Below are 22,284 nucleotides of genomic sequence, written 5' to 3'. Positions count from 1 at the left end.
ATGTTTTGTGTGAAAAAACCAAAGCTGTTGCAACTTTAGCAGAGAGTTAAGTGTTCATGTAGAACCCGATAGTGAGATAAAGCACATTTCCAGGGCCTTTAAAACAAGTGAAAACAACTTAATTGTATGATTTTATGCACCAGTTTTCAAACCACTGTAAGATCGGAGGGCCATGTCTGTTTGAAATGAAAAATGAATCACCAGAAATGACAACAACACTTGAGAAGAACTAGTGTGAAAACTTTCCAGTTGTCTGTTAATCTATTACATGTGCGATGCCTGATTATTCTGATCATTCAAACTCACCAAAACAACACTCCACCATTTGGACTGATGATAAATTAAACAGCCGACTGAAACATCAAACACTCACAAAAACACAGCTGGCGTTTTGGCAGACAGACATTAAAAGATCATTCCTCAATTATTTATCAAGCTGTTTATCACAAGCAAAGAACATTCGGCTTCTATACGATCGCCGTGACATTCAAAGCTTCGTTTGGATAAAAACTGGTTGTCAGTCTTTTGAAAAATGATAAGGACAGACAGAGGCAGACAAGAAGCAGCAGCTGTCTGATGTTTCTATCCTTTGACATTTGTATCCCACAAGGGAGATGGAGGGGCGGAGAGAACAAGCGGAAACACGACCAAGCATGAGACACAATTACACCTGTTCAGCCAAACATGAAACAGTCCTTTAGTTTTGAGCTCCCCGAGCTGGTCCGAGCTGGCGGTACATCGTCCCCAGACAAGCTTCTTCCCTCTGTTTGATTCCTCTCAAACATTAAGCCACTGTCGAGGATTTGGGGCGAGGATTAGCGCTGAATGCTCAAATGGGCTGCGAGTTAATTTGGACCCTTGTTGGTATTTTCTTTAGCATGCGACTGAAATATTCAACATGTCACATTGTCCTGCTTTGTCACCCAGAGCGCTCACTCTTAGCACAGACACATCCACTAACTGTCCCGAGGCTCGCTGTGGTGGGAAACAAGAACATTTGTCCAGGGGAGGACGTAAACATGCAAGTGTGATATTATTTTGAGTGTGATGGGTGACTCTGCTCTGGTTCCAAAACGTCACTTTTCACCAAACAGCATGGACATATACTTTACAGCAGGGTGACAGTTGTTTGTTGGTGTTTGATCTTTCAGTGTATTAATGAAAGTCAAACTGAGTGAAATGATCAATGAGATCCAGTATTGACTGTTGTGACTGGACATTGCTCTGTGTGTGGGGGGAGTGGGGGCTGACAAATAAGCCTAATGACAGTGAAATACGTCAGATTTATTGAGCGTGTTGGATCATCAGAGGAAGAAGTGTAATGATTTTTTTTCATTGACTACATTTTCATGCAAGAAATATTCTGCTTTTTTGGCCTTTTTCATAAAAAAACACTTTAAAACTAACTAGCCGTTTACATAGCTAAGTTGATATTCCACTAATACTCCTATTTACATGCAGCCATGTATACTGTGAGTAATGTGCCCTTACATGTCGCTTATCACATCATAATATAGAAAAGTGGAATATCTGTTGCTTGTGCCAGGATATTTTCAATGGTGCGGACTTGTTCGACAGTGTGAAACAGCCTCCCTCTTTTATTCCTTCAACCACCTTAATGAAAAGGTTGGCTTTACAATATTAGTGCATATCCAAAAGCCTGTTAATATCCAGTCTTTAATAGTATTTAAAAGTAGAATATTAGTGTGCAAGTAAATGAACCCCAGTATCTAGGGGAAAAATACTGACGATATGAGTCCAAATTCCCAAAGTTCCTCTGGTTTCATTACCCAAGAAAAAATCAAACTAAATTTTCATCAATTCATATTATATTTAACATTTTCTGCAAACTTAATTTCCCCATATCATGGTCTAAATTCTGTGCTCTATGCTGCCAGGGCCATAATTCTGTTCCTTTTTTCTGCCTCAAGACAGCTACGATACATCGTCATTTCAATGGATAAACAAGGCTGTGCAGACAAGATTAGAGAGAAATTATTTAATTATCTATATTTTAAAGCTCATTTTTGGTTCTTATTCATAAGAGACCAAAAATATTTGGGGGCAACAATAATATGATAGTTTATTCAGGATGTAAAGGGAAACTAATGCAAGTAAAACACCATTAGTTTTCTTGTCTTTTGGCAGACATGTCTGATGGTGAAACGCTGTCCAACTTGCTGTGATTAAGGACTAAACGGCCACAGTGGGTAAATTTTAGCATCTGAATGTTATAGCGCCAGTTCAAAAGAGGACCCAGATGCAGTGCAGCAGGCTGGTGGATTTAACAAAAAGTGAGCTTTAATGCAACTGGTAAAAAATCAGCAAAAACAGACACGAAAACTAAATCAGAACGGCACAACAAACACAAGTTTGACAGGCAGGGAAAATGAACCAGTGAATGACACCACTAACACAGACAGACTGACAAAGGACAGCAGAGTCACAGGTATATATACACAGAGAACTAATCACAAGAACAAGTCACAGCTGGGAAAGGCAGGCACGGGCAACAGGAGGGAAACACAGCGATTGACTGTCAATGAAGATAACGAGGGTGTGGTCGGAAACACTTGGATGGAGCCATCAAGACTGATGCAGGACAGGTGTGCAGGGAAAACTCTGCAACAGGGTAGGACTAACGAGACCGATACAAAGCAGGAGTGTATGAAAACAGGTGGGACTGACAAGGATAGGAAGTAGCACATGAAGAGATTGACTTTCAGAATAAAACAGGAAACAAACCACAGGCCAAACCTAGGATCATGACACTGAGGGCTGGCTCTTTGAACTCTGATTCTATATTTTGTTTGAGAAATCTACCAAAAAGGTCTGAAAATTTGGGTCCTTAAAAAGCATGGAAATTGTGTCTGAACCCTGTGAAGACCTTTGTAAACATTTAGGATCTAAAAAACGCTGTAGAATTTAATATTGTGTTTTAATTTTTCAATATACATGCAGGAGAGAGACTCTCTGTTTGAACAAAGCCCACCTTCTGTTATTGCTTCAGTACAGTGTAAGAGAAAGAAGAAAAACAAATGATTGCTTGCTTTTACATATGTCCGTGTGCTGCTGGAGCTCATATGGAAATGGCCATTATTAGAGCACATATGATTCAGTGTCTGTCTGTTGTTTCTGTCTGCACTGAACAGCAGAATGCAGAGAATATAATGGATGGAGGGAGGCAGAGGAAGGCATTTACAGTTGGAACCATGTGTACTCATCTCTCCTGTTGTGTGGTCGCATCTGTGACCGAGCTTATGTGTGTGTGTGTGTGTGTGTGTGTGTGTGTGTGTGTGTGTGTGTGAAAGAGAGAGAGATTATGCTGCGAGCCAAACGAGGGAATGAGCGCATGAAACAGGGAGAGAGAAAGAGAGAAATTGGGTCAGTGATCTACAGACCAAAGTATTATGTTCACGTCAAATTACTCACCTCATTGCTATTGTCTTTTTTCTATTTCTGTTTATCTCTTGAGAAATTAATTTTAGTGTTCAAATTGTATTTCTTTTTCTCTTAACATGATTTCATTTAACATAAATGTAGCCTTTGCTATACTAATTCTTTTCCCTATCTATTTATCTACCTATCTATCCATGTATGTGTGTGTATCAGTCTATGTCCCCTCTCCAAATTTAGAGTTTTTTATGGGTCCTTGAACGCAGCACAGGCAGAATCCTTTTTTTTCCTTGGTTTGTTCAGTTTGAGTTGCAGGTCGGATAATTGATCCTCAACGGATGAGGGGAGACGCTGTTTGTGAGTGAAAGCAAACTTTTGGACCCAGCTCAATGAGCGCTTAAGTTTCACTTTAAGTGTGCTTGACGTTCTACTGCTGTCTGTGCCCAAGGTTCGCTGTGCGCTCCGAGAGTATGGTGCAAGGCATAATCTAACAGTATATGCTCTAACAGCACCCCTAATAGTGTTGCAACAGAATGAAATTATGATAATCGTTGTGGAAGATATCGCTGTTTCACGCTATCACAGAATAACAGAATTGTTATTATTATAAGTCACAATGTCCCTTAAAAGAATAAAAACAGAAGGGCTAGTGTCGGTTGAAATGTTTTATCACTTTAATTACGCCTTGAAACCATTTTTTAATCAAGGTATGTATAAAAGGTCTCCCTTTTGAAAATAACTAAAATGAAGGTGATATTCTCCATCCAGTTGCAATTTTTCTTCAATATCATAGATAAGCAATGGTACACATTATGATAATCATATATAGTTTTAAGGTATACCTTAAAACCAGTAATTCGCTGCAACCCTGGTACCTAATGAACAGTTCAGCCCCAAAAACAGAAAAACAAAACATAGCGGCAGATTTTTTAATTGTGGCACCTTGCCAGAAATAATTGAATGTGCAGGAAATCCTGAAGATGTGACGTTAACTGAAAATATTTCTCGAAAAACATAGGTAAGCTTTCAATCTTATGGACGACTTTATAAACAAATTTACTAATTTGCAATATATTAATGTGCATAGAAGAATGACCTGATGAGGGTGACAAGGACTATTTAAATAATTTTCTGCAGTGAAATAATAATCCTTTAATCGAGTAATAATTTAATCTCCTATTAGTGTGTTGGTTCAGTAAGCATGCATTACTTACATCTATCATGTAATACACTCTAATATCCATGTCTGTTATTAGTGGATTTTCATCACCGGCTCTCACTTTAACTCTCCTCACTTCCCCGAGTGTACTGTTCTATGATGTGAAGGCATCTGTGTCTCTGCTCATAATGGCCATGAATCGTCTACTTTACAGATGGGAGATGGATGGATGTAGCCGGCGGTGGCGGGGGTGGGGGTTGCAGATCAAGCAAGAGGGCAGAGGGTTAGCAATCTCATTGGCTGCTGTAATCAGGTGGATGAGGATGGGAGAAGAAGGAGGAGGGGGGGTTGAGTCTATTGCCGGAGCTCGTAGCGGCGATGAGAGGCTTTGTAGCGAAGTCATGTTTCGTGTCAGAGATGTAAGAGAACACGTCTGGTAATGTGCAGTCGGGACATTAAAGATGGAGGAAGGAGGATATTTCCTCCTCTCTGTTTCTTCGTTTTTCACCCATCATCTGGCGCTCATATACATAATCCCACTGTTCATCCAATAACCATCTTGGGCCATCAATATCCATGTTCACTTCTTCCCCGTTTCTAGTTTATTCTCCCTCTGTGGTTTCTCAACATCCTTTTACTTCTTCCCCATCTCCCCTTTTTTCCCCTTTTCACACCTGTTTGAAAGCAAAGTCGGCTCTCTGAGACAAGTGAGAACACAGAAAGCCTTTTATCTGTTTATTCTTTAGCCTCTTTCACTTCCTAACTCCTTATCTACTCCTCCCACGCTGCCCCGACTCCATCTAGTATACACACATGCACCCACACACACATACAGTGTGTCAATTTAATAAATGTTCTTGACAAGGTTATATCAACAAGGTGAAAGGTTCACCCCCACCAACAATAAAGAACACACACCCACACACACACGCACGCACACACGCACGCACGCACACACACACACACACACACACACACACACACACACACACACACACACATACACATCCTCATCCTTCAACAAGGTTTAAAAACATACGAGAGGGTCCTTCTCTGAAGGTGTTGGCTTGGGTGTTATCACCCATTTACACACTCAGAGATACAAGAAAGCCTCACTGTAAGAGGATACTCACACTCTACGTTTAGCTCACAGACAAAGGGACATTTTTTTGAACGATGCAACCTTTAGATGACACTGATTTAGTCACTCACACATACACATGCACAGTGTGAAAATAGCAGCAGACCAGCCTGGAGGTAGTTCTCTCAATGTTCTCATGGTCCTGCTCAGGACGAATGCACGGGGCTCTGGCAGGCAGCAGCATGAAGTGAAGTGTGTGTTACCTTGACCTCAGCGCTCAGCTGTCCCGCTGTTGACATTAACAATTGGCACGTTTCACAGATTTTTCCACCGTAAAACACATCAGTTCAGGATAACAGCCTGCAGCTTCAAATGGTATTTTCAATGTGTGTGTGTGTGTGTGTGTGTGTGTGTGTGTGTGTGTGAAAGAGAGAGAGAAAGAGAGCGCTCATGCATGCTTTTAACTTGGATTGATTTTATATATTTAATGGATTGCATCACTTGATATAAGGATAATCATACTGTTTATTAATAATCTATTATTAGAATAATACGTTTCTGCTCCATTTCCTCTTTTATTATTGAGAAATTACACATTTGCCACAGTGACTATAATGGGATTTGGTCAAATTAATTTTATTACATTTTATTTATTTTGTGGGCTCATTTTTCCTCCCTCCTTCCACTTACAGGAATAATTTTGGGAAATCTGCATGCTTTTGTTTTACTTTCTGATATCGAGTTAAGCTCCTTTCCCACTGGATACATTTTTTTTTTAAAAAAGCCCCTTTTCTGGTATGATGCAGTTTTGTGCTGCCGCTAATTCCATTTTCTCCCTCCAAACAATGCTTGAACATCTTTCCATATTAGTTGGGTCCTAGTTAGAAAGAGAGACTCAAAAAAGTAAAACACGAAAAAACGAAAGGCGTAGCTGTCTATCGCAGAGCCGTGTACACAGCTCTGGTCTACTGACAATAAGACTATCGTCTAATTTAGCAGGATTTCCTGGGTTTTAATAGCACTGCATATACACGCTAATTTTGGTGGAAAACTGTATTAGATGAGGACATTTATACTACTATCTGTCCATTACATGTAAGGCTAAAGCCAGCAGCTGGTTTGCGTAGATGAGCACAAAGTCTGGCCCTTTGCCGGGGCCCTTTCCATACATGACAAAATCAGGTTTACCATCACTTTTAAAGCTCATTAAGCAATACTTTATGACATGTATGTTAATACATACAACAACCAAAGTGTAAAAATTACACATGGTGTCTTGGCTGTATAACTGTACAAACGTGAGTTGCGTAGATCTTCTCATAATACTCTCTGCAAGAAAACAAATAAGTCATAAGTCATTCCTTTGAAACACTTTTGAATTTGTGTGTGTCCACCGATGGTTTTGCTTCTGTCTGCTTATGCGAGCCACTTCCTCTGTAAACAGAAGTAAATGACCGTGCTGGACGAAGCCAACAGCAAACAACAGGCCGCTGTGTTTTAGATGAACTTTTGACTCAAAGGAACCACAAGCCATCAAATTGATGCTTTACCCAAAAATAGTTTGTGGTGTGTGACTGTGGGATCAAAACAATATAAAAGGGCAAATTAGAATGACAGGAACTGTGCATTTCACAATATACTTTACATTATTGATGAAGCTCCAATGTTTTTTTAAATAGGTGTCTTCTGAGCGAGTGCAGATCATCAGAGCTGTCTTTATGTGCAACAAAGTCTGATGCGAGCTGTTCAGCTGGTCAGGCAGCTGAGATTTTAACATTTAAGACCTTGAGTGTTCAAAATAGTTAAAACTAAAAACTAAACTTAATACTAATAATTGACAATCTTATCTCAAATAGAGCTGCAGTGATTAGCCTAATCAATTAGTTGTCAAGAATTATATCAATCGTCAACTAATTTGGTAGTAGTTTAGTAGTTTTAGTATTTTAGTAATATTTTCTGTAAAAAAAAAGTCTCTTATTCCAGCTTTTTAATGTTTTTTTTTTTAATGGGAAAAAAACGTGGGTGCGTGCAAAACAAAACGTGATCTTGGGCTTTTTTGAAACACTGATTAGTTGTTTGGTTTATTAAATGTCAGAAAAAGCCGGAAAAAATCTCAATGGAATAATTTAGAAAATAACTGACAGATGAATCACCAGTGAAAATAAGCATTAGTCGAAGCCTTATCTCAAGGTCCATATTCTGACAAAACAGCAGAGTGAGACAGTGTTATATTTGAAACCCTGCAGATTTCTACTTGATTTATTTCTGAACACCACTGACTTAGTGAACACTGATCACTTTATATATTTGACTGTAAAAATGAAGCTCAACACTCCTTCTGTCTCTCTGTGTCTCTCTGCAGCGTGTCCGGTGGGCTACTTCAAGTCCGTTGCGGGCTCTGTTCCCTGCACGGTGTGTCCCCCCAACAGCAGAACCAGCCAGGAGGGATCGAGTGTGTGTGAATGTCGCAGCGGATTTTACCGGGCAGCCAATGACGACAACTCTTCTGCCTGCACAAGTGAGCTTTGTTGGTCTGTTTGTTTATGCCTGGCTCTCTGGGAGACGTTCAAGGGGCCTCATTTGTCATTTACTCAGGCTGTGAGAACCACAGATGCTTAGTCACCAGCTAGACTCTTTTTTTTTTTAATCACAATATAATAAAAATTTAATCCCACTGGAAAAAAAACTGTTAAGCATTTAGTTTCTCTGCCTACTTAGCTTAAACTGTGTCACCGCCATACTTTGTTTTATAACATTCTTTCCATTACTTAACTTGGTTAAATGTCTTTGCCAGCATGCAGTTTCTTTCATATCTTAAACTTTTTAGCAGATGCTTCCGTCTAAGTGTCCGCCACTTACATTATGTATGTCAAACCCCTTCCGTCCTCCTCAGCTCCTCCATCTGCTCCGGTTTCTCTGTCTTGGGAGTATGAAAGTGGCGATGGCGGGGTGTCATTAAGGTGGCGCCCCCCAGTGGACATGGGAGGCCGCAGTGAGGTGTGGTACGGGGTGGTGTGTCGCATCTGTCCATCAGCCACCTTCACCAACCCGGCGTCGTGCTCCTGGTGTGGAGAGGGCGTCACCTTCAGCCCCTCCCAGACAAACCTGAAACAAACCAAGGTCACCCTCAACAACCTGCTGACCAGAGTCACTTATCTCATACAGGTACTGTTGAAAACAAACACTCCTGGTAATCACCTTATAAACTGTCTAAAACTGTCTTTGGCAGTTGGTTTTATCGTAATAATTGTCATATTGCACTTTGGACTGAATCAATGAAGAAAGTATTACATTTTTACGATTTTCTTTTCTGTGAATATTGAAACATTTCATGGATTCACAACACAGTGCTCCCTTGCAAGGACATATTTTTCTAGTAATTAAAGAAAAAATGTCCTTGTGAAACAACTAATTGTGTACTTTTTGGACTGCGCATCTGGACATCAAAATGTTGATGTCAAGGTTCAAGGTGAGAATATCGCGGCATTATGCTGCCTCGTTGCTTTGTATAAAAGGAACAGTCGCAGAATGAGTGGACAGAGTTGTCTTACCTTTAAGCCGGTGTTGTGGGGATACTGTTTCACTGTTGATATGCTTTCCTGAACCTAAACTAAACCCTACGCCTAATCGCAGAGAGGGGCATTATCAGGGAGGAAACACTAATTTGATGAGGGAGCACTTTTTGATACAACACTGGCAGATGAGGTAGTAACAGCACTCACTCACAGGGTAAAGGGAAAGCCGGCAGGATGGGACCATGATTGATAAGTGTGACATTTTGACAGTACATTATACATGCAACCCACCGCGGGAGATTTAAAAAGTAGCTGATAGCAGTTGGCAGCTAACTCAAAAAAGAACAGCAGCTGAAAGTTGGGAAAACAATGAGGTCTGAGTTATTGCTAAATAATGTCATTGTCATTAATTAGAAAGCGCTGCAGATGCATATGTTAAATGCCATTAGAGGCTGATGCTGCTATGTTAAACGTCACGGCCATCACGTCTCTTTTGCCTCTTGCTTCGGCAAGGACACTATAAAAAAAGCAGCTCCTCTGTATTTTTCCATGCGCTCCACATCAGCAAATACACAGTAACATGTATTATTTAGCTCAGGGGAAACTCAACTAAATCATAGCTTATTTCTTATTCATAATGCACAGTTATTTCCCATTTACCGGTGTTTGACGGCCGGCCGACACAGCTGCATGTGTCAGGCTTTGTGTCTCACACACAGAGGCACATCATGAAAGTAAATTAAAAAACAGCTTTGTGTGTCACGTCTGTGTGTTCTTATTGACAGGTGCAAGCCATGAATGAGGTGTCAGCTTTGAGTCCTTTTCCAGCTCGATACACAAGCATCAATTTCACTACGAGCCAGTCAGGTGAGCACAGGATGGAGAGGATGAAAAAGACGGGATGAAAGAGAAGAGATGCTCTGATGATGATGTTTGCGTGGATACTGTACTGTTTGAGTGTGTGTGTCACTGTTCTTCTCTCGGTCGCTCACTGCTCCATCTTTTCTCCTCCTGCTCTCTGGACAGGAGGTTGCTGCAGGTTATAATATCCTGTCAAATCCCATTATAGTCACTGTGGAGGAAGAAAGAGGAAAAATGAAAGATGGGAAGACAAAAATACAGACAGAAAGTGAGATAAAAGTGGACGGGTGGGGAGAGGAGAGGAGAATGAGGCATTGTGCAGACAAAGTACAGAATTATGAGATTTTCCAAGAAACTGATCAAGATTGATTAAAAGTCTGCATGAGCCGAGATTATCTAAACGCTCTTGAGCCTGCTCTTAGAGTTTATTGATTAAACGAAAGGAATGCCGGAAAGTTCCCTTTAACTGGTCTGGCCAGCACAGTGACTGTAACTAGATCCCACTTGGCGCTCCATAAAAGCACTTTCATGCTCCACTAAATACCCTCTACAAGTTCTGTAACACTGCCCCCTTCTGGTCACCAACGCTTCAACACAACTTCACTGTCAGGACATCCCTCAGGGGAAACATACATCTCTTCTCTCCCACAGTTCCCAGCACTGTTCCCATGATGCACCAGCTGAGCCGAGCCCCAGACTCCATCACTCTGTCGTGGCCTCAGCCGGACAGGCCTAATGGAGACATCCTGGAGTACCAGCTGAGATACTATGACAAGGTACACGCAGTGATGGACGCACATGTACCAATCATGCTGATCCAAACTGAAACATAACAAAAGTCAGCACAAACTGTCCTTCTGTGTCCCTTTAGGGTTCAGATGTGGACAGTGCAGCAAGTGTGTACAGTGAGACCAATACGGTGACTGTCAGCTCTCTGATCCCCGGTTCCATCTACGCCTTCCAGATCAGAGCCCGAAATGAGCGAGGCTACGGCCCCTACAGCAACACCATCTACTTCACCACACTGCCTCTGGGTACGACACTCATTTACTGTAAATTCATCACTTCTAAGTAGAAGATAGAAGATAAGGTTACATTGGAGCCTGACAGAGTAAAGCCTCTATACTTTTGCGCAGCTTCCTTTACCTCACTAAGACTCTGGGTCTGCAGCTGCCTGTACCTTAGAGCAGCGTGAAAGTGAAGAGCGCTCACTCTGCAGCTTAATCTGGGGACCCAAATGTAACAAAAGTGTTTGTAATGAGCTTCTCTACAGCTCTGGAAACAGTAAAAGCAACTGATGCTTTTCTCACTTTCTCTCCCACAGAAGAACATTCGCAGCAGATCCAGAATCGGCTTCCTTTGCTGGTTGGGTCAGTAATGGGCGGAGCTGCGTTTCTGCTGGTGGTGGCAGCGATCGTGGTCGTAGTGGTGTTTCGCAGGTACGTTGGCGATCCATTCACATGATCAGGCACACAGTATGTTTTTTTTTAATGTTTAATTACCATAATTATGAAGACAGCTGATTCTTTAGAAAATTTGTTATTGCAGATATTTTTTTTCACATTAATTAAAAGGTATTTTTAAGTATTAAGTAACATTCACATTTTTTTTCTTCTTCTTTTTTTACATGGCAGTAAGAGGAGGGAGAGTCCATACAGCGACAGACTGCAGAGGTACATCAGTAACAGGGGTGAGTTTTAGTATATTTGATTAGATATAATTTCATTTAACTTAAATGTGAGAAATAAAGGGATAAAAGTCAGTTAGCAGTAAAAAAAAAAAACAAAAAAACCTGCCTTTTAATTCCAGGTGGAGTTAAGTATTATGTAGATCCATCCACTTACGAGGACCCTAGTGAGGCCGTCAAAGAGTTTGCCCGTGAGATAGATCCCACTCATCTCAAGATTGAGGAGGTGATTGGTGCAGGTAGGCATGAAACTCTCTTTCCTTTTAAATCTTACTGCAGTCGTATGGTAACTATCAACAGAATAAACTGAAGACCTATCGTTTTGGTCTGGCTTTTATGTCAAAATTTTATGGTTTTTACTCATTCTGCTTTTTAAGATCCATTTTTGCTTATTTCAAGTGTTGTTTTTGTTGCTTTAATCAAACTGTAAAGCACTTTGAATTGCATTTGATTTGTTTAAATGGGGCTTTATAAATAGGATTTGATTGATTGACTGAACTATCAACAGAGTGTAATGTGTTCCCCCTCCCCTTCACTCCAGCCCAGTTTGGGGAGGTTTCTCGGGGACGCTACCGTCCGATGGGTCGCAGGGAGGTGCTGGTGGCGGTGAAGACTCTGCGCTGGGGCGCGTCTGACAGGGAGAGGGGCATGTTCCTCAGTGAAGCGGGGGTCATGGGACAGTTTGATCACCCCAACGTACTGAAGTTAGAGGGTGTGATCACTCGTACTCCGCCAGAGAGGATCATCACTGAGTTCATGGAGAACGGGCCCCTGGACGCTTTCCTCAGGGTGAGACGGCAACACGTTGTATCCATTTTTGTTGTTAGTGACGGCACACATTATTCACTTCATGTCTCTTCTTTGTCTCTCCCATTTAGGAGAACGAGGGCCAGTTCAGTGTCCTCCAGCTCATCGGGATGCTCAGAGGAGTTGGTGCAGGGATGCGTTACCTCGCTGAGAGAAACTTTGTCCACCGAGACTTGGCGGCTAGAAATGTGTTGGTCAACTCCAACCTGGTCTGTAAAGTGTCTGACTTTGGCCTGTCTCGACTCATGAGGGGCCTCGACCACAACATACCTACATACACTGCCTCACTGGTATGTTCTGGAGTATTTTATAAATGGTCCTGATTTGTGGTTCCAGTGTAACGACATTTACTACTTAACCATCTGTCTTGGTCATCAATCAGGGCAGTAAGATTCCCGTGAGATGGACGGCACCAGAAGCCTTTCAGCATCGCAAGTTCAGCTCGGCGAGCGATGTCTGGAGCTTCGGCATACTTATGTGGGAAGTGATGTCATATGGAGAGCGCCCATACTGGGACATGAGCAATCAAGAGGTGAGTACGAAGGAAAACTGAGAGAAGGACATCATAAGCAATTCAAAGTGGAAATGCACTCAAATCCGTGTCATTAAAAGTCCCGGGGCGCCCAGCTGGTGGCACCAACTATGAGCCACAATGTCCACTGTTTGTGTCTGGACAGATACCTTTGCTGCATGTTGTTCCTGATCTTTCTCTGCCTTCGCTTTCTTTCAGCTGTTGAATAAAGGCTTTAAAATACCCAAATTAATGAAAAAAGTAAAAGTCTCACCACATTCTTTATGATGCCCTTAAATTCATCAAAAGGTATAATAGTCTATATATAAAGTATATAAAGATATAAAGTCTTTAATTTTAGATTTTTTTGCAGAGTATTCCATGCCCTAGGTGAGTAGTGGGAAAATGCAGTTTGACCCAGATCTCTCAAAAAGCCAGAGTATTATGATAGTAACAATGAAATGCTTTTCACTGTGGCAACAAGAGAATACCTTAATGAATCAGAGTATACAGAAGAACTTTCTCAGAGGGAGACTGAAGGGGCCGAAAGAGAGAGATGCATAGGAATACCGAAGTTTTGCAGTTCAGAAAATGTAGTGGCAAATGAAAGTGCTGTCTGCAAGCTTAAGTGGTGAAAATATTCTTAATACAGCATATTGTGGTGAAAAATTATAATTAGATCATTATTAATTGCATATTTTCACATATGCATATTAATATATTTTATTTATCTTAACTTATACTAAATTATTGACACTTTTTAGGTCACTTTAACAAGTTGTGTTACCCCGGCTTTATCCTGAGACAAGGACATCTAAAGTTCTGTTTATTGAGCAAACATGTTGTCATGGTACTTCGAGCAGATGATTTTAGGGAATGGAAATGTCTGTTATGATTGGTGTGTGAAAGAGGACTGGCCCCTATGAGAAAGTTATATCAATATCTGTCAAATGTGGCATGCTTCAGTTGCTTTGCAAACCAACTTAGGTCTTTGATTAAAGAACTTTATATTTCTTACGACCATGCCTCAGAGAAGTTACATTTATATGATATTGATATTAATGTTTTTAGGTTGGCCCTTTTTGAAGTCGTTAAAATTAATTTTGCTGCTGCCCCTGTCCAAAGTGGCACATTGCTCAGCTTCTGTGGTGTTACTCCCATCTGTTCCTCCATACTTCTCAAAACAGCGACTATAGATTTATCCCTCTTTGAATAATCCAAATGGTCCCTATGACAAAGTGATAAAGTGTATAATATTTTCTTTTTGAAATGGAGTAAAGTGCAAACGCAGGGCTACTAAAGTAAAGTGCCAGTGCATAAAAATTGTAAAAGCTATTTTAAAAATGCACTTCATCACCATCCCCCTCCTCTTGATTTAACACACATTTAAGTGGTGACAAAATGCCAGGCAGCCAAAATCTGCATAATTTTCTCTTAGTCACTCTTTTCGAGCCCTTAGTGGTCTGTGACCTTTTATATAAGGCAATTACACAACACTCGTCACACCATCTGCCCCACTTATCTCTGATGTCTGCTCGCTCTCTGCAGGTGATGAAGGCCGTAGCAGACCAGTATCGTCTCCCTGCCCCCCAAAACTGCCCGTCAGCCCTCCACTCTCTGATGCTTCAGTGCTGGCAGGCTGATCGAGGGGACCGGCCAGGTTTCGACACGCTGCTCTCCTCCTTGGATCGGCTCATCAGGCACCCTGCCTCCCTCAAGGTGGAGCCAGCTCGGTGAGACACCACCTTCTGGCAAAACATATCAGAGGCAGCAGGCGATAAACAATCTGCTGAGTTCACGGATTCTCATGCTCTCATTTCTGACATTTCAAACCTTTACAGAAGCTGCTCCCAGCCGCTGCTCAGCCCCACACCCACAGACTTAACGTCGGTGGCGACAGTCAGTGATTGGCTGAAGGCGCTGAGGATGGAGAGATACCAGGATGAGTTTGATCAGGCACACCTGGACACATTAGACAGAGTCAGCAGGCTCAGCATGGAGTGAGTATAGATGGTTATTAGCACATTTTAAGCACTTTTCATTCTTCATTTTTTGATAAACTTGGCAGTGTTCATGAATTTTAGCAAGACTGTGTATTTTTTGTTTAATCTTGGAATTTCTGGCTACAAGAAATCTCACAACCATCAAAGCCTAAAAACATACTTTGTATTATATCTGGGTGTCATTCTGGGCTTTTGCCTTGGAATTTGTAATTAATATATACAATAATTAATTAAATAATTAATTTCTTGTTTTTTGACAAAAACCTAGCATTCAAAATTCTGAAAATTAATGAATGTTTGATGTTTAATGTTTATCATGATGAGGTCTGATGTTGGATAGAAGATAATGTGTAATATTAAAGCAGGCCCTAATGGTTAATGTAACATTCAGGTTAAAGAAAAAGACTTTGTGTTTTTATTTATTGCTAAACATCTTGCATGAGGCAGGCTTTTGTTTTCATCCAGGCTTGTTTACATAACTTGTAAATGAAACACTTTACAGCAGTGTTTAAATCATGGATGCCAGAGACTGGAGGGTGCAACCAAGAACGAGTTTCTTATTTCTGTTTGCAACTGTATTACCACACTAATAACAGTTTAAAGCAGTAGAACCATTGTGAAGTAAACACAAAAAATCCATCTGTTTTTCAAGGACAAGAAGGGAACATCAATGTCAACAGTTTGAATGTTTTTACAAACAAAAGATGAGCTGAAATGTTCATATTCGACCTTGGAAACAGCAACTCATCACAAAAATTCTCAATGAAAGGTCAAACGGGTATTCTGTTTTTACAAATCTTTCTGCCACATCTTTTGGCATTCCTCAGCAAACAGAATTGCTCAGTTGATGGTTTAGTTATCAGGCGACCAGAATACAGGATTTCATTCATGTTCCTGTGTTTATATGGGGGAGATTGTAATGTGAATGGCCACCTTGACATTTTGATTAAGAGCTGGTTATTATTTTTTTTATCTATCTGATTGGTCAGCTCTCTCTATCTCTGCACATTCTGTTCTGTTTGTTGCATTTCAATGTCACCAAGTTACAGACGTAAACACTTAAAAACTCAAACAAGCTGTCTCAGGCAGCTTAGGAGCCTTCTGAGGAAGAGAGAGGTCCCTTTGCCTTGGACTTTAGGCTTTATTAGGAAAAAATGCTACACAAAACAGTAAAGAAAAGAGAAAAACCCAACCCCCTTTGAAAAACAGAAACAAAATAAAGATCAGCCAAAGTTAGAGAGAAGCTTTAAGACAAATCAGGGCTAGTTTGGGCATTAATAAAATGCCTGAGCTGCAGTAAGCTTTTGTAATCTAACATGCAAACCCACCTGTCCTTTGAAATATCAGGTCGGGCAAACAGCTGAGGTGTTGAACTAAACTCTGCGGTTCATCTGCTCTCTCCTTCAGTGATGTCCAGAACCTCGGCGTGAACCTGCTGGGACACCAGAGGAAGATTGTCAGCGCAGCCCAGCAGCTCAGAGCCTATCTGACGCAGGGGCAGGTGGAGGTGTGAAATCCACCCACGGAACAACCTGTGCCATGGATCTCTGTGGTTTTCACACTCCTCTGCTTGTTGTGTCTGGTTTCATTCATTTTGACGGAGCACATTTTAAGCCAAAACAAAAAGAGAATTTGTTTGAGGAAAAAGCGTGCCACTCTGCGTGTTCTTCTACACTTTGACCTACATGACCACCAGAAGGAGTGAAACAAAGAGTTAGACTTCCTGCCGGTCAGTCACGACAAATGACAGAGGAGAAATGCACCATGGGAGCTGCAGTCCAGGTCAAAGTGAGGTTAGGGAGTTGCTGAGGAGGAGGACTTTAAAGATTCCTTAATGTTTTTCCACTACATTTCACTTTATTGTTGTCTGCCTTCTTCTCTCCTCACCCATCTGCAATCCTACCTCTCACCTCTTCCACCGCCATGAAACTTTTTCCACCCTCATTGAGAACAAAAAAAGTATAAAAATGTTTTTTGTTAACATACTTCTGGAGGTCTCTCCACACAAAGAATTGCGTGAAGACAATCAAAGCCTTTTTTCTAACATTTTTTGAGTTGTTTGTAAAGTTGTATCACTTCCTCTCTGCTTAAAACGCCAAATGCTAAAAGCAAAAAATAAAACAGTGTACTACCTAGCAGCCCGTGGTTTGCCTTATGAGGTATTACCATTAGCTTTCAGAAAAATGTATAGTTTGTGAAACTTTTCCAGTAAGATGCTGTAAAGCACCAGTCCAAAACCAGTACCGCAAACCCTGGGGTTAGATATAAATCACTGCCGTGAATGTGACGATAAAACAAATGCTTTTAAAAAGCCGTAAGCCATGTTTTTCCCTCTTTAGAAGACATATCATGGTTCGAGAGCTGCCCAGTTTGTACATCTCACTCGACAACAGAGCTCATGTACTGTGATACTACAAAAGTACAAACTTCACCTCAACTGCAAACACAAACTGCAACAGAAGTGAACAGCACCCACCTTTATGTGTACATTTCACACTTCACCTCTTTTTGTTCGATTGTTAGAGTAAAGACACTGAGTCATTGAAGCGTTGTGAATGTGTGAAATGGGAAAGACAGACAAAATCGGATCCGATTTACACTTGAAGGAAGGAGGCAAAATGCTTTGTAAGTGTGTGTGTGTGTGTGTGTGTGTGTGTGTGTGTGTGTGTGTAACGTGCTGTAAATGAGGCTGTGTTAATGTGTGGTTTACGCTGTACATGACGCTGCGAGTGAGTGTGTGGGTGTGAGTGTGTGTTTGAGACTAGTGTGTCAGGCTACACACATTATTAGCTGTGTTTACGTGTATGAGTGTTCACCACTATTACATAATTGTGCAAATTTGTAAAATAAATGATATGATTTTATTTAAGATATGGCTTTTTGCTTCTTATTTTGTGTGCTATCTACCAGGAGCATCCCAGCTCAATAAGCCCCTAACGTGACACATTAAAGGGACAGTTCACCCCAGAATCAAAAATACATATGTGTCCTTTTACCTGTAGTGCTATTTATCAATCTAGATCAGTGGTTCCCAACTCATGGGTTGCAGTTCGAAGAGTGGGTTGCAGGTCATTGTCAAAAAGCCTGCAAGTGACTCCTGAATGTGTCAACTTTGTAAAAAAACCCAGCAAATTTCTGCCTCAGGGCTTTTATTCTGAAGTTGTGTTTCTGTTTACACTTGCAATATATGTTTTATTTCATTGTGTTCAAAGCCAAAGTTTTGGCTTTTGTGAAATAAAATTGAATTTGTGGTAATTTATCTTATGTACTGACATTAAACTAATGACTGAGGTGAAATCTGGACCTGTTGGGGACCACTGATCTAGACTGTTTAGACGTCAGTTGACATTTTTACAAAGGCATGTTGAGTGGACAGACATTGTTAACGTCCTCACGACTCTATTTTAGATTATAACCCAGATCATGATGTGTCAAAATACTGAAAACTGTAAAAAGTAATTAAGTACATATACTAGTAGTATTGTACTACTTACATATTCTAGACTTAAAGGAAAAGTTGGACAAAAAAACACATTTTTCCTCTTACCTGGAGTGCTTTTTGTCGCTCTCAGTTGTTTTGGTGTGAGCATGACGATATTGGCCGTGGAGATGTCTGCCTTCTCTCCACTATAATGCAACTACATGGCACTCAGCTTGTGGTGCTTAAAGCCCCCAAAATACACTTGAAAAACTTAACAGCAGTGCCTCTTTCCACAAATCATGACCCAGTTTTCTCACTAGGTAAAGCCCAGGTGTATTTAATAACACTGATGATGGCTGCATTCCACTTAGGGGAGGCCCTCATATTGTGCGTGCTGGCTCAGTGGAATAGCTTCCTGTGGCACTTAATAGAATTGAAACCTTGTTAACGTTATCAGTTTGACCTGTGCTTTTCCTGATATGACAAGTCTGAATGTCTGCCGTGAAAAAGGTCTATTCACAGACCTGTTAGTGAGCACTTTTATGTAGGCAAGGCAGCTTTAAGTGTATAGCTCATTTCATTCAAAGTGCTTTAAAGAGCAATAAAATATAAAAACATAATAAAGGATACAGATTTACAATAAAAGAGTAAAGACATAAGATATAAAAGGTTAAATTAACTACTAAATGGTGTAAGAATTCTAAAATAACAATTGCCACTAAAATAGCAAAAGTGCAGACAAGAGATGCAAAGATAAAAACTATTTAAAAGGATATAAAATCAAGTTTAAAATATGTTTGACTTAAAAGTGGTCAGAGTTGGGGTTTGTCTAACATCATCTGGGATGTTTTAGGTTTGTGCTGCATGATAACAAAGTGCTGCTTCGTTGTTTTTTCTTCTGAATGAATGAATGTTAGTCTGTAATGTAAATCCATTCAGTAGCTGTCAAGATATTTCAGTCAAGAACAAAACTGTCAAAATCATGGTAGCATCAAAGGAAAAGTCAGAGGGCCACAAAAGTTAGGTTTCATACTCTTGGGATCATGACTGTCTGTACAAAAGCTAATGGCAAACCATCCTATGATTGTTTAAAATATTAAAGTGTGCATCTGAATTTCTTTTTTCTTATATAAAAGGTGACAAAGTATGAAAAATATGAGCAGAAAATGTAATGTTTTATTGGATCTATATGTCTGCATAACTTGCATCTAGAGTTGGAATTAATATTATTTTAAAATGTATATCTCTCCTGGACTGATGAGTTGGTGCTCAAACACACAATAAATGAACAGACAGTGGTTCACAAACGTACTGTAATGTTTTTACATGGTTCAAAATATGATTATACATTATATTGTTCAAAAAAATTAAATCAGTTACTGTAACCATCTATGCCACATTATTCTCCATGTGGAGGAGCACTGCACATGACAAATACATGAACTTGTACACCAGTTTAGCTCTAACATAGCTATAAAATAAATGACGATATATTAACCTTGATGTTCTGATATCACCTTCACCGTGTTAAAAAGTGAACTGTGTGTGTTTCAGGTTCCACAGATCAGCAGGTTTGAGTAAAATCTACATTTGGGATCTGCTGGGATCAGCAACAGTCCAAGTACAGACACTGGTTTCCCACATATCCCGCTGCTGATGATATCACTGCAGATCTGAACTGATAGAAAGACCGCGTACACATTGTTCTGCCAGAGTGATCCTGCTGGCACTGTGTCGAATTTTACTGGATCAGACTGCAGTGTACTAACTCGTCTTTATTTTAGTCCCAATGTCAAACTTTCAGGGGTCATTTTTACAAAGACATGTTGAGTGGCCAAACATTGATCAAACCTTCAAAACTATATTTGAGATTATAGTCCAGATGATGACATTTCTGAACACCAAAAATATCCAGTTGTTTCAAAGTAACTAAGTGCCTCTAATAGTATCGTAGTTTCCTACTTTTTAGAAACATGTTGGTTTGCAGTGAGAACAGGTTGAGATATTGATGTTACACTGGTTGATTTTTTTTTTCAATTTTTTTGACTCAATCCCAGATTTAAATGGACGGTTCTCCTTAAAATCCCAATTAGCGGCTAACAAATCATGTTACATCATCAACGTGAAACATGTAAGCAACATAAAGTTATGGACGTTCGGTTTAGGAAAAATAATGTGGCTAGGACGTGCCCTAAATTGACTCAAAATGAAGTTCACACAATATCAAACACACATCTCTGAGGGAAAGTCCCAGGAGAAAGTCCTGTGTTTTGCGATCCACAACCCCAACCTGTCTCCTTACAGACCGCTTAAGGCCGCTTCCTTGTTTGTTCTCGTCAGCCTATTGGTCACATGATCACTGCCTTACAAAATACATGGGATATGCAAAAATTTGGGAAAACATCTGACCAATTCATGAGAACAACCTGACTGTTTCATGTAGGAACTATTTTCTTTCAACTGTATCACTGCGCAGGAGGAAGTGTGCATGTACTGCTAGCTCACCTCAGACTACTGAGCTGAAGTTTTTTGGTACTTTGAACACGAGAAAAGGCAGACAGCTCTACAACCAATATCTCCAATATTCAGCAACTCACACCGAAACAATCTAGTTTGAAAAATCGCACTACAGGTACAAGAAAAAAATATGTATTTTTGATTTTGGGGTGAACTGTCCCTTTAGGTAAAGGATCTGAATACTACTGGGAATGCTGAATTATAAAAACATATGAGTATAACTCACAAGATGTGGAATTTTCCATCAGATAATGTGCAGTCAGGAAAAAATGTCTCTCAAGATAACGTTTCTTCACAGAATCGATTAAATCTGACTTAAAATGTGCAAAAGGAGAAATCCAGAAACATGAAAAATATTGACATTTTAAAGGATGAGTTGAAGTTTGTATTCAAGACGGAGCCTAAATTATGTTGTACCTCCTGAAACTACAGTTATTTTCTAACTTAGTATGATGCTTTTGTTTTAATGATGATTATTGAGCTCTATTGTGTTAAGTCACTCTGAATAAGAGCCTCTGACAACTGTCATGAAAGCACCAGAGACGTCTGTAATGAGTGTTTGCTGCGGCGTCCCGTCTAGAATTAATAAAGTGTTGTGAAAGAGTGTAAGACACAAACCACAAAATCATGTTTTTACGGTGTTATTGTTTCTTTATAAAGACATTAACAGAGTGGAAACCACCAGTCTTTATGACACTACTTAAAGACGGTGCTCTCCGCCTGGTAAACAGCTATTATCTCCACAATACCAAATGACGGCCACATCGCAGCCATCATCAGGGCCTCCTATAGAGTCCTCCTAAACCCTGCTCATCCTGCGGCTGACCAGCGTGTTAGTCACTACCTATAAATGGTGCAGCAAAACACCTACAACAATACATCCGAGACAACCAGAGGTGTTGTAAAAGTTTACTGAATCAGCAGTTTACAAATAATTCCTGTGCGGTGATGAAATCTGTCATTTGGGTTCAGTTTATTGAGGGTTTCTTTTTTTTTTCATATTAAGATGATTTCAGAAAACAAATTTCTATGTGACATGAGCTTTGTTTTCCGCCTTCGGAGGAAAAGTAACATGATGTTAGCAGCCTCCAAACGATCATTATGGTCTTTGTAATGTGGCAATTACCGTGTTTGTGATCGCTCCTGTTGACACATCAATGGTGCTCAACATGTTAAATCATTGTGAATGAAACTAGGTTGGGGTGCGTGTTTTTACAAGATACAACACGTCAGAAAGTCATTGTCCTTATTCACTCCAACAAATAATCCCAGTTTCACCTGGAAAAATACTGCCTCAAATCTACAATTTAGACTATCTTGCTTTAA

General features: G+C 40.3%; 1 protein-coding gene across 1 annotated transcript in view; it reads left to right on the top strand.

Annotated features, from left to right (window-relative positions):
• ephb6 (eph receptor B6) overlaps positions 1 to 17,889 on the top strand; it is a 47,680-nt gene extending 29,791 nt beyond the window's left edge. Inside the window, exons 6-19 of the mRNA XM_042489320.1 lie at positions 7,999 to 8,154; positions 8,530 to 8,801; positions 9,937 to 10,018; positions 10,664 to 10,788; positions 10,884 to 11,046; positions 11,337 to 11,451; positions 11,647 to 11,702; positions 11,822 to 11,938; positions 12,241 to 12,488; positions 12,578 to 12,796; positions 12,889 to 13,038; positions 14,566 to 14,750; positions 14,859 to 15,017; positions 16,428 to 17,889. Of these exons, the coding sequence (XP_042345254.1) occupies positions 7,999 to 8,154; positions 8,530 to 8,801; positions 9,937 to 10,018; positions 10,664 to 10,788; positions 10,884 to 11,046; positions 11,337 to 11,451; positions 11,647 to 11,702; positions 11,822 to 11,938; positions 12,241 to 12,488; positions 12,578 to 12,796; positions 12,889 to 13,038; positions 14,566 to 14,750; positions 14,859 to 15,017; positions 16,428 to 16,533 (2,153 nt within the window). The 3' untranslated portion in view covers positions 16,534 to 17,889. The remainder of the gene's footprint in view (positions 1 to 7,998; positions 8,155 to 8,529; positions 8,802 to 9,936; positions 10,019 to 10,663; positions 10,789 to 10,883; positions 11,047 to 11,336; positions 11,452 to 11,646; positions 11,703 to 11,821; positions 11,939 to 12,240; positions 12,489 to 12,577; positions 12,797 to 12,888; positions 13,039 to 14,565; positions 14,751 to 14,858; positions 15,018 to 16,427) is intronic.
• Positions 17,890 to 22,284: the final 4,395 nt, after the last annotated feature.

Source organism: Plectropomus leopardus, chromosome 7, assembly GCF_008729295.1.
Source record: "Plectropomus leopardus isolate mb chromosome 7, YSFRI_Pleo_2.0, whole genome shotgun sequence".
Taxonomy (NCBI): domain Eukaryota; kingdom Metazoa; phylum Chordata; class Actinopteri; order Perciformes; family Serranidae; genus Plectropomus; species Plectropomus leopardus.
The sequence above is the reverse complement of the archived record's forward strand: the minus strand, read 5'-3'. Positions and strand labels throughout refer to the sequence as shown.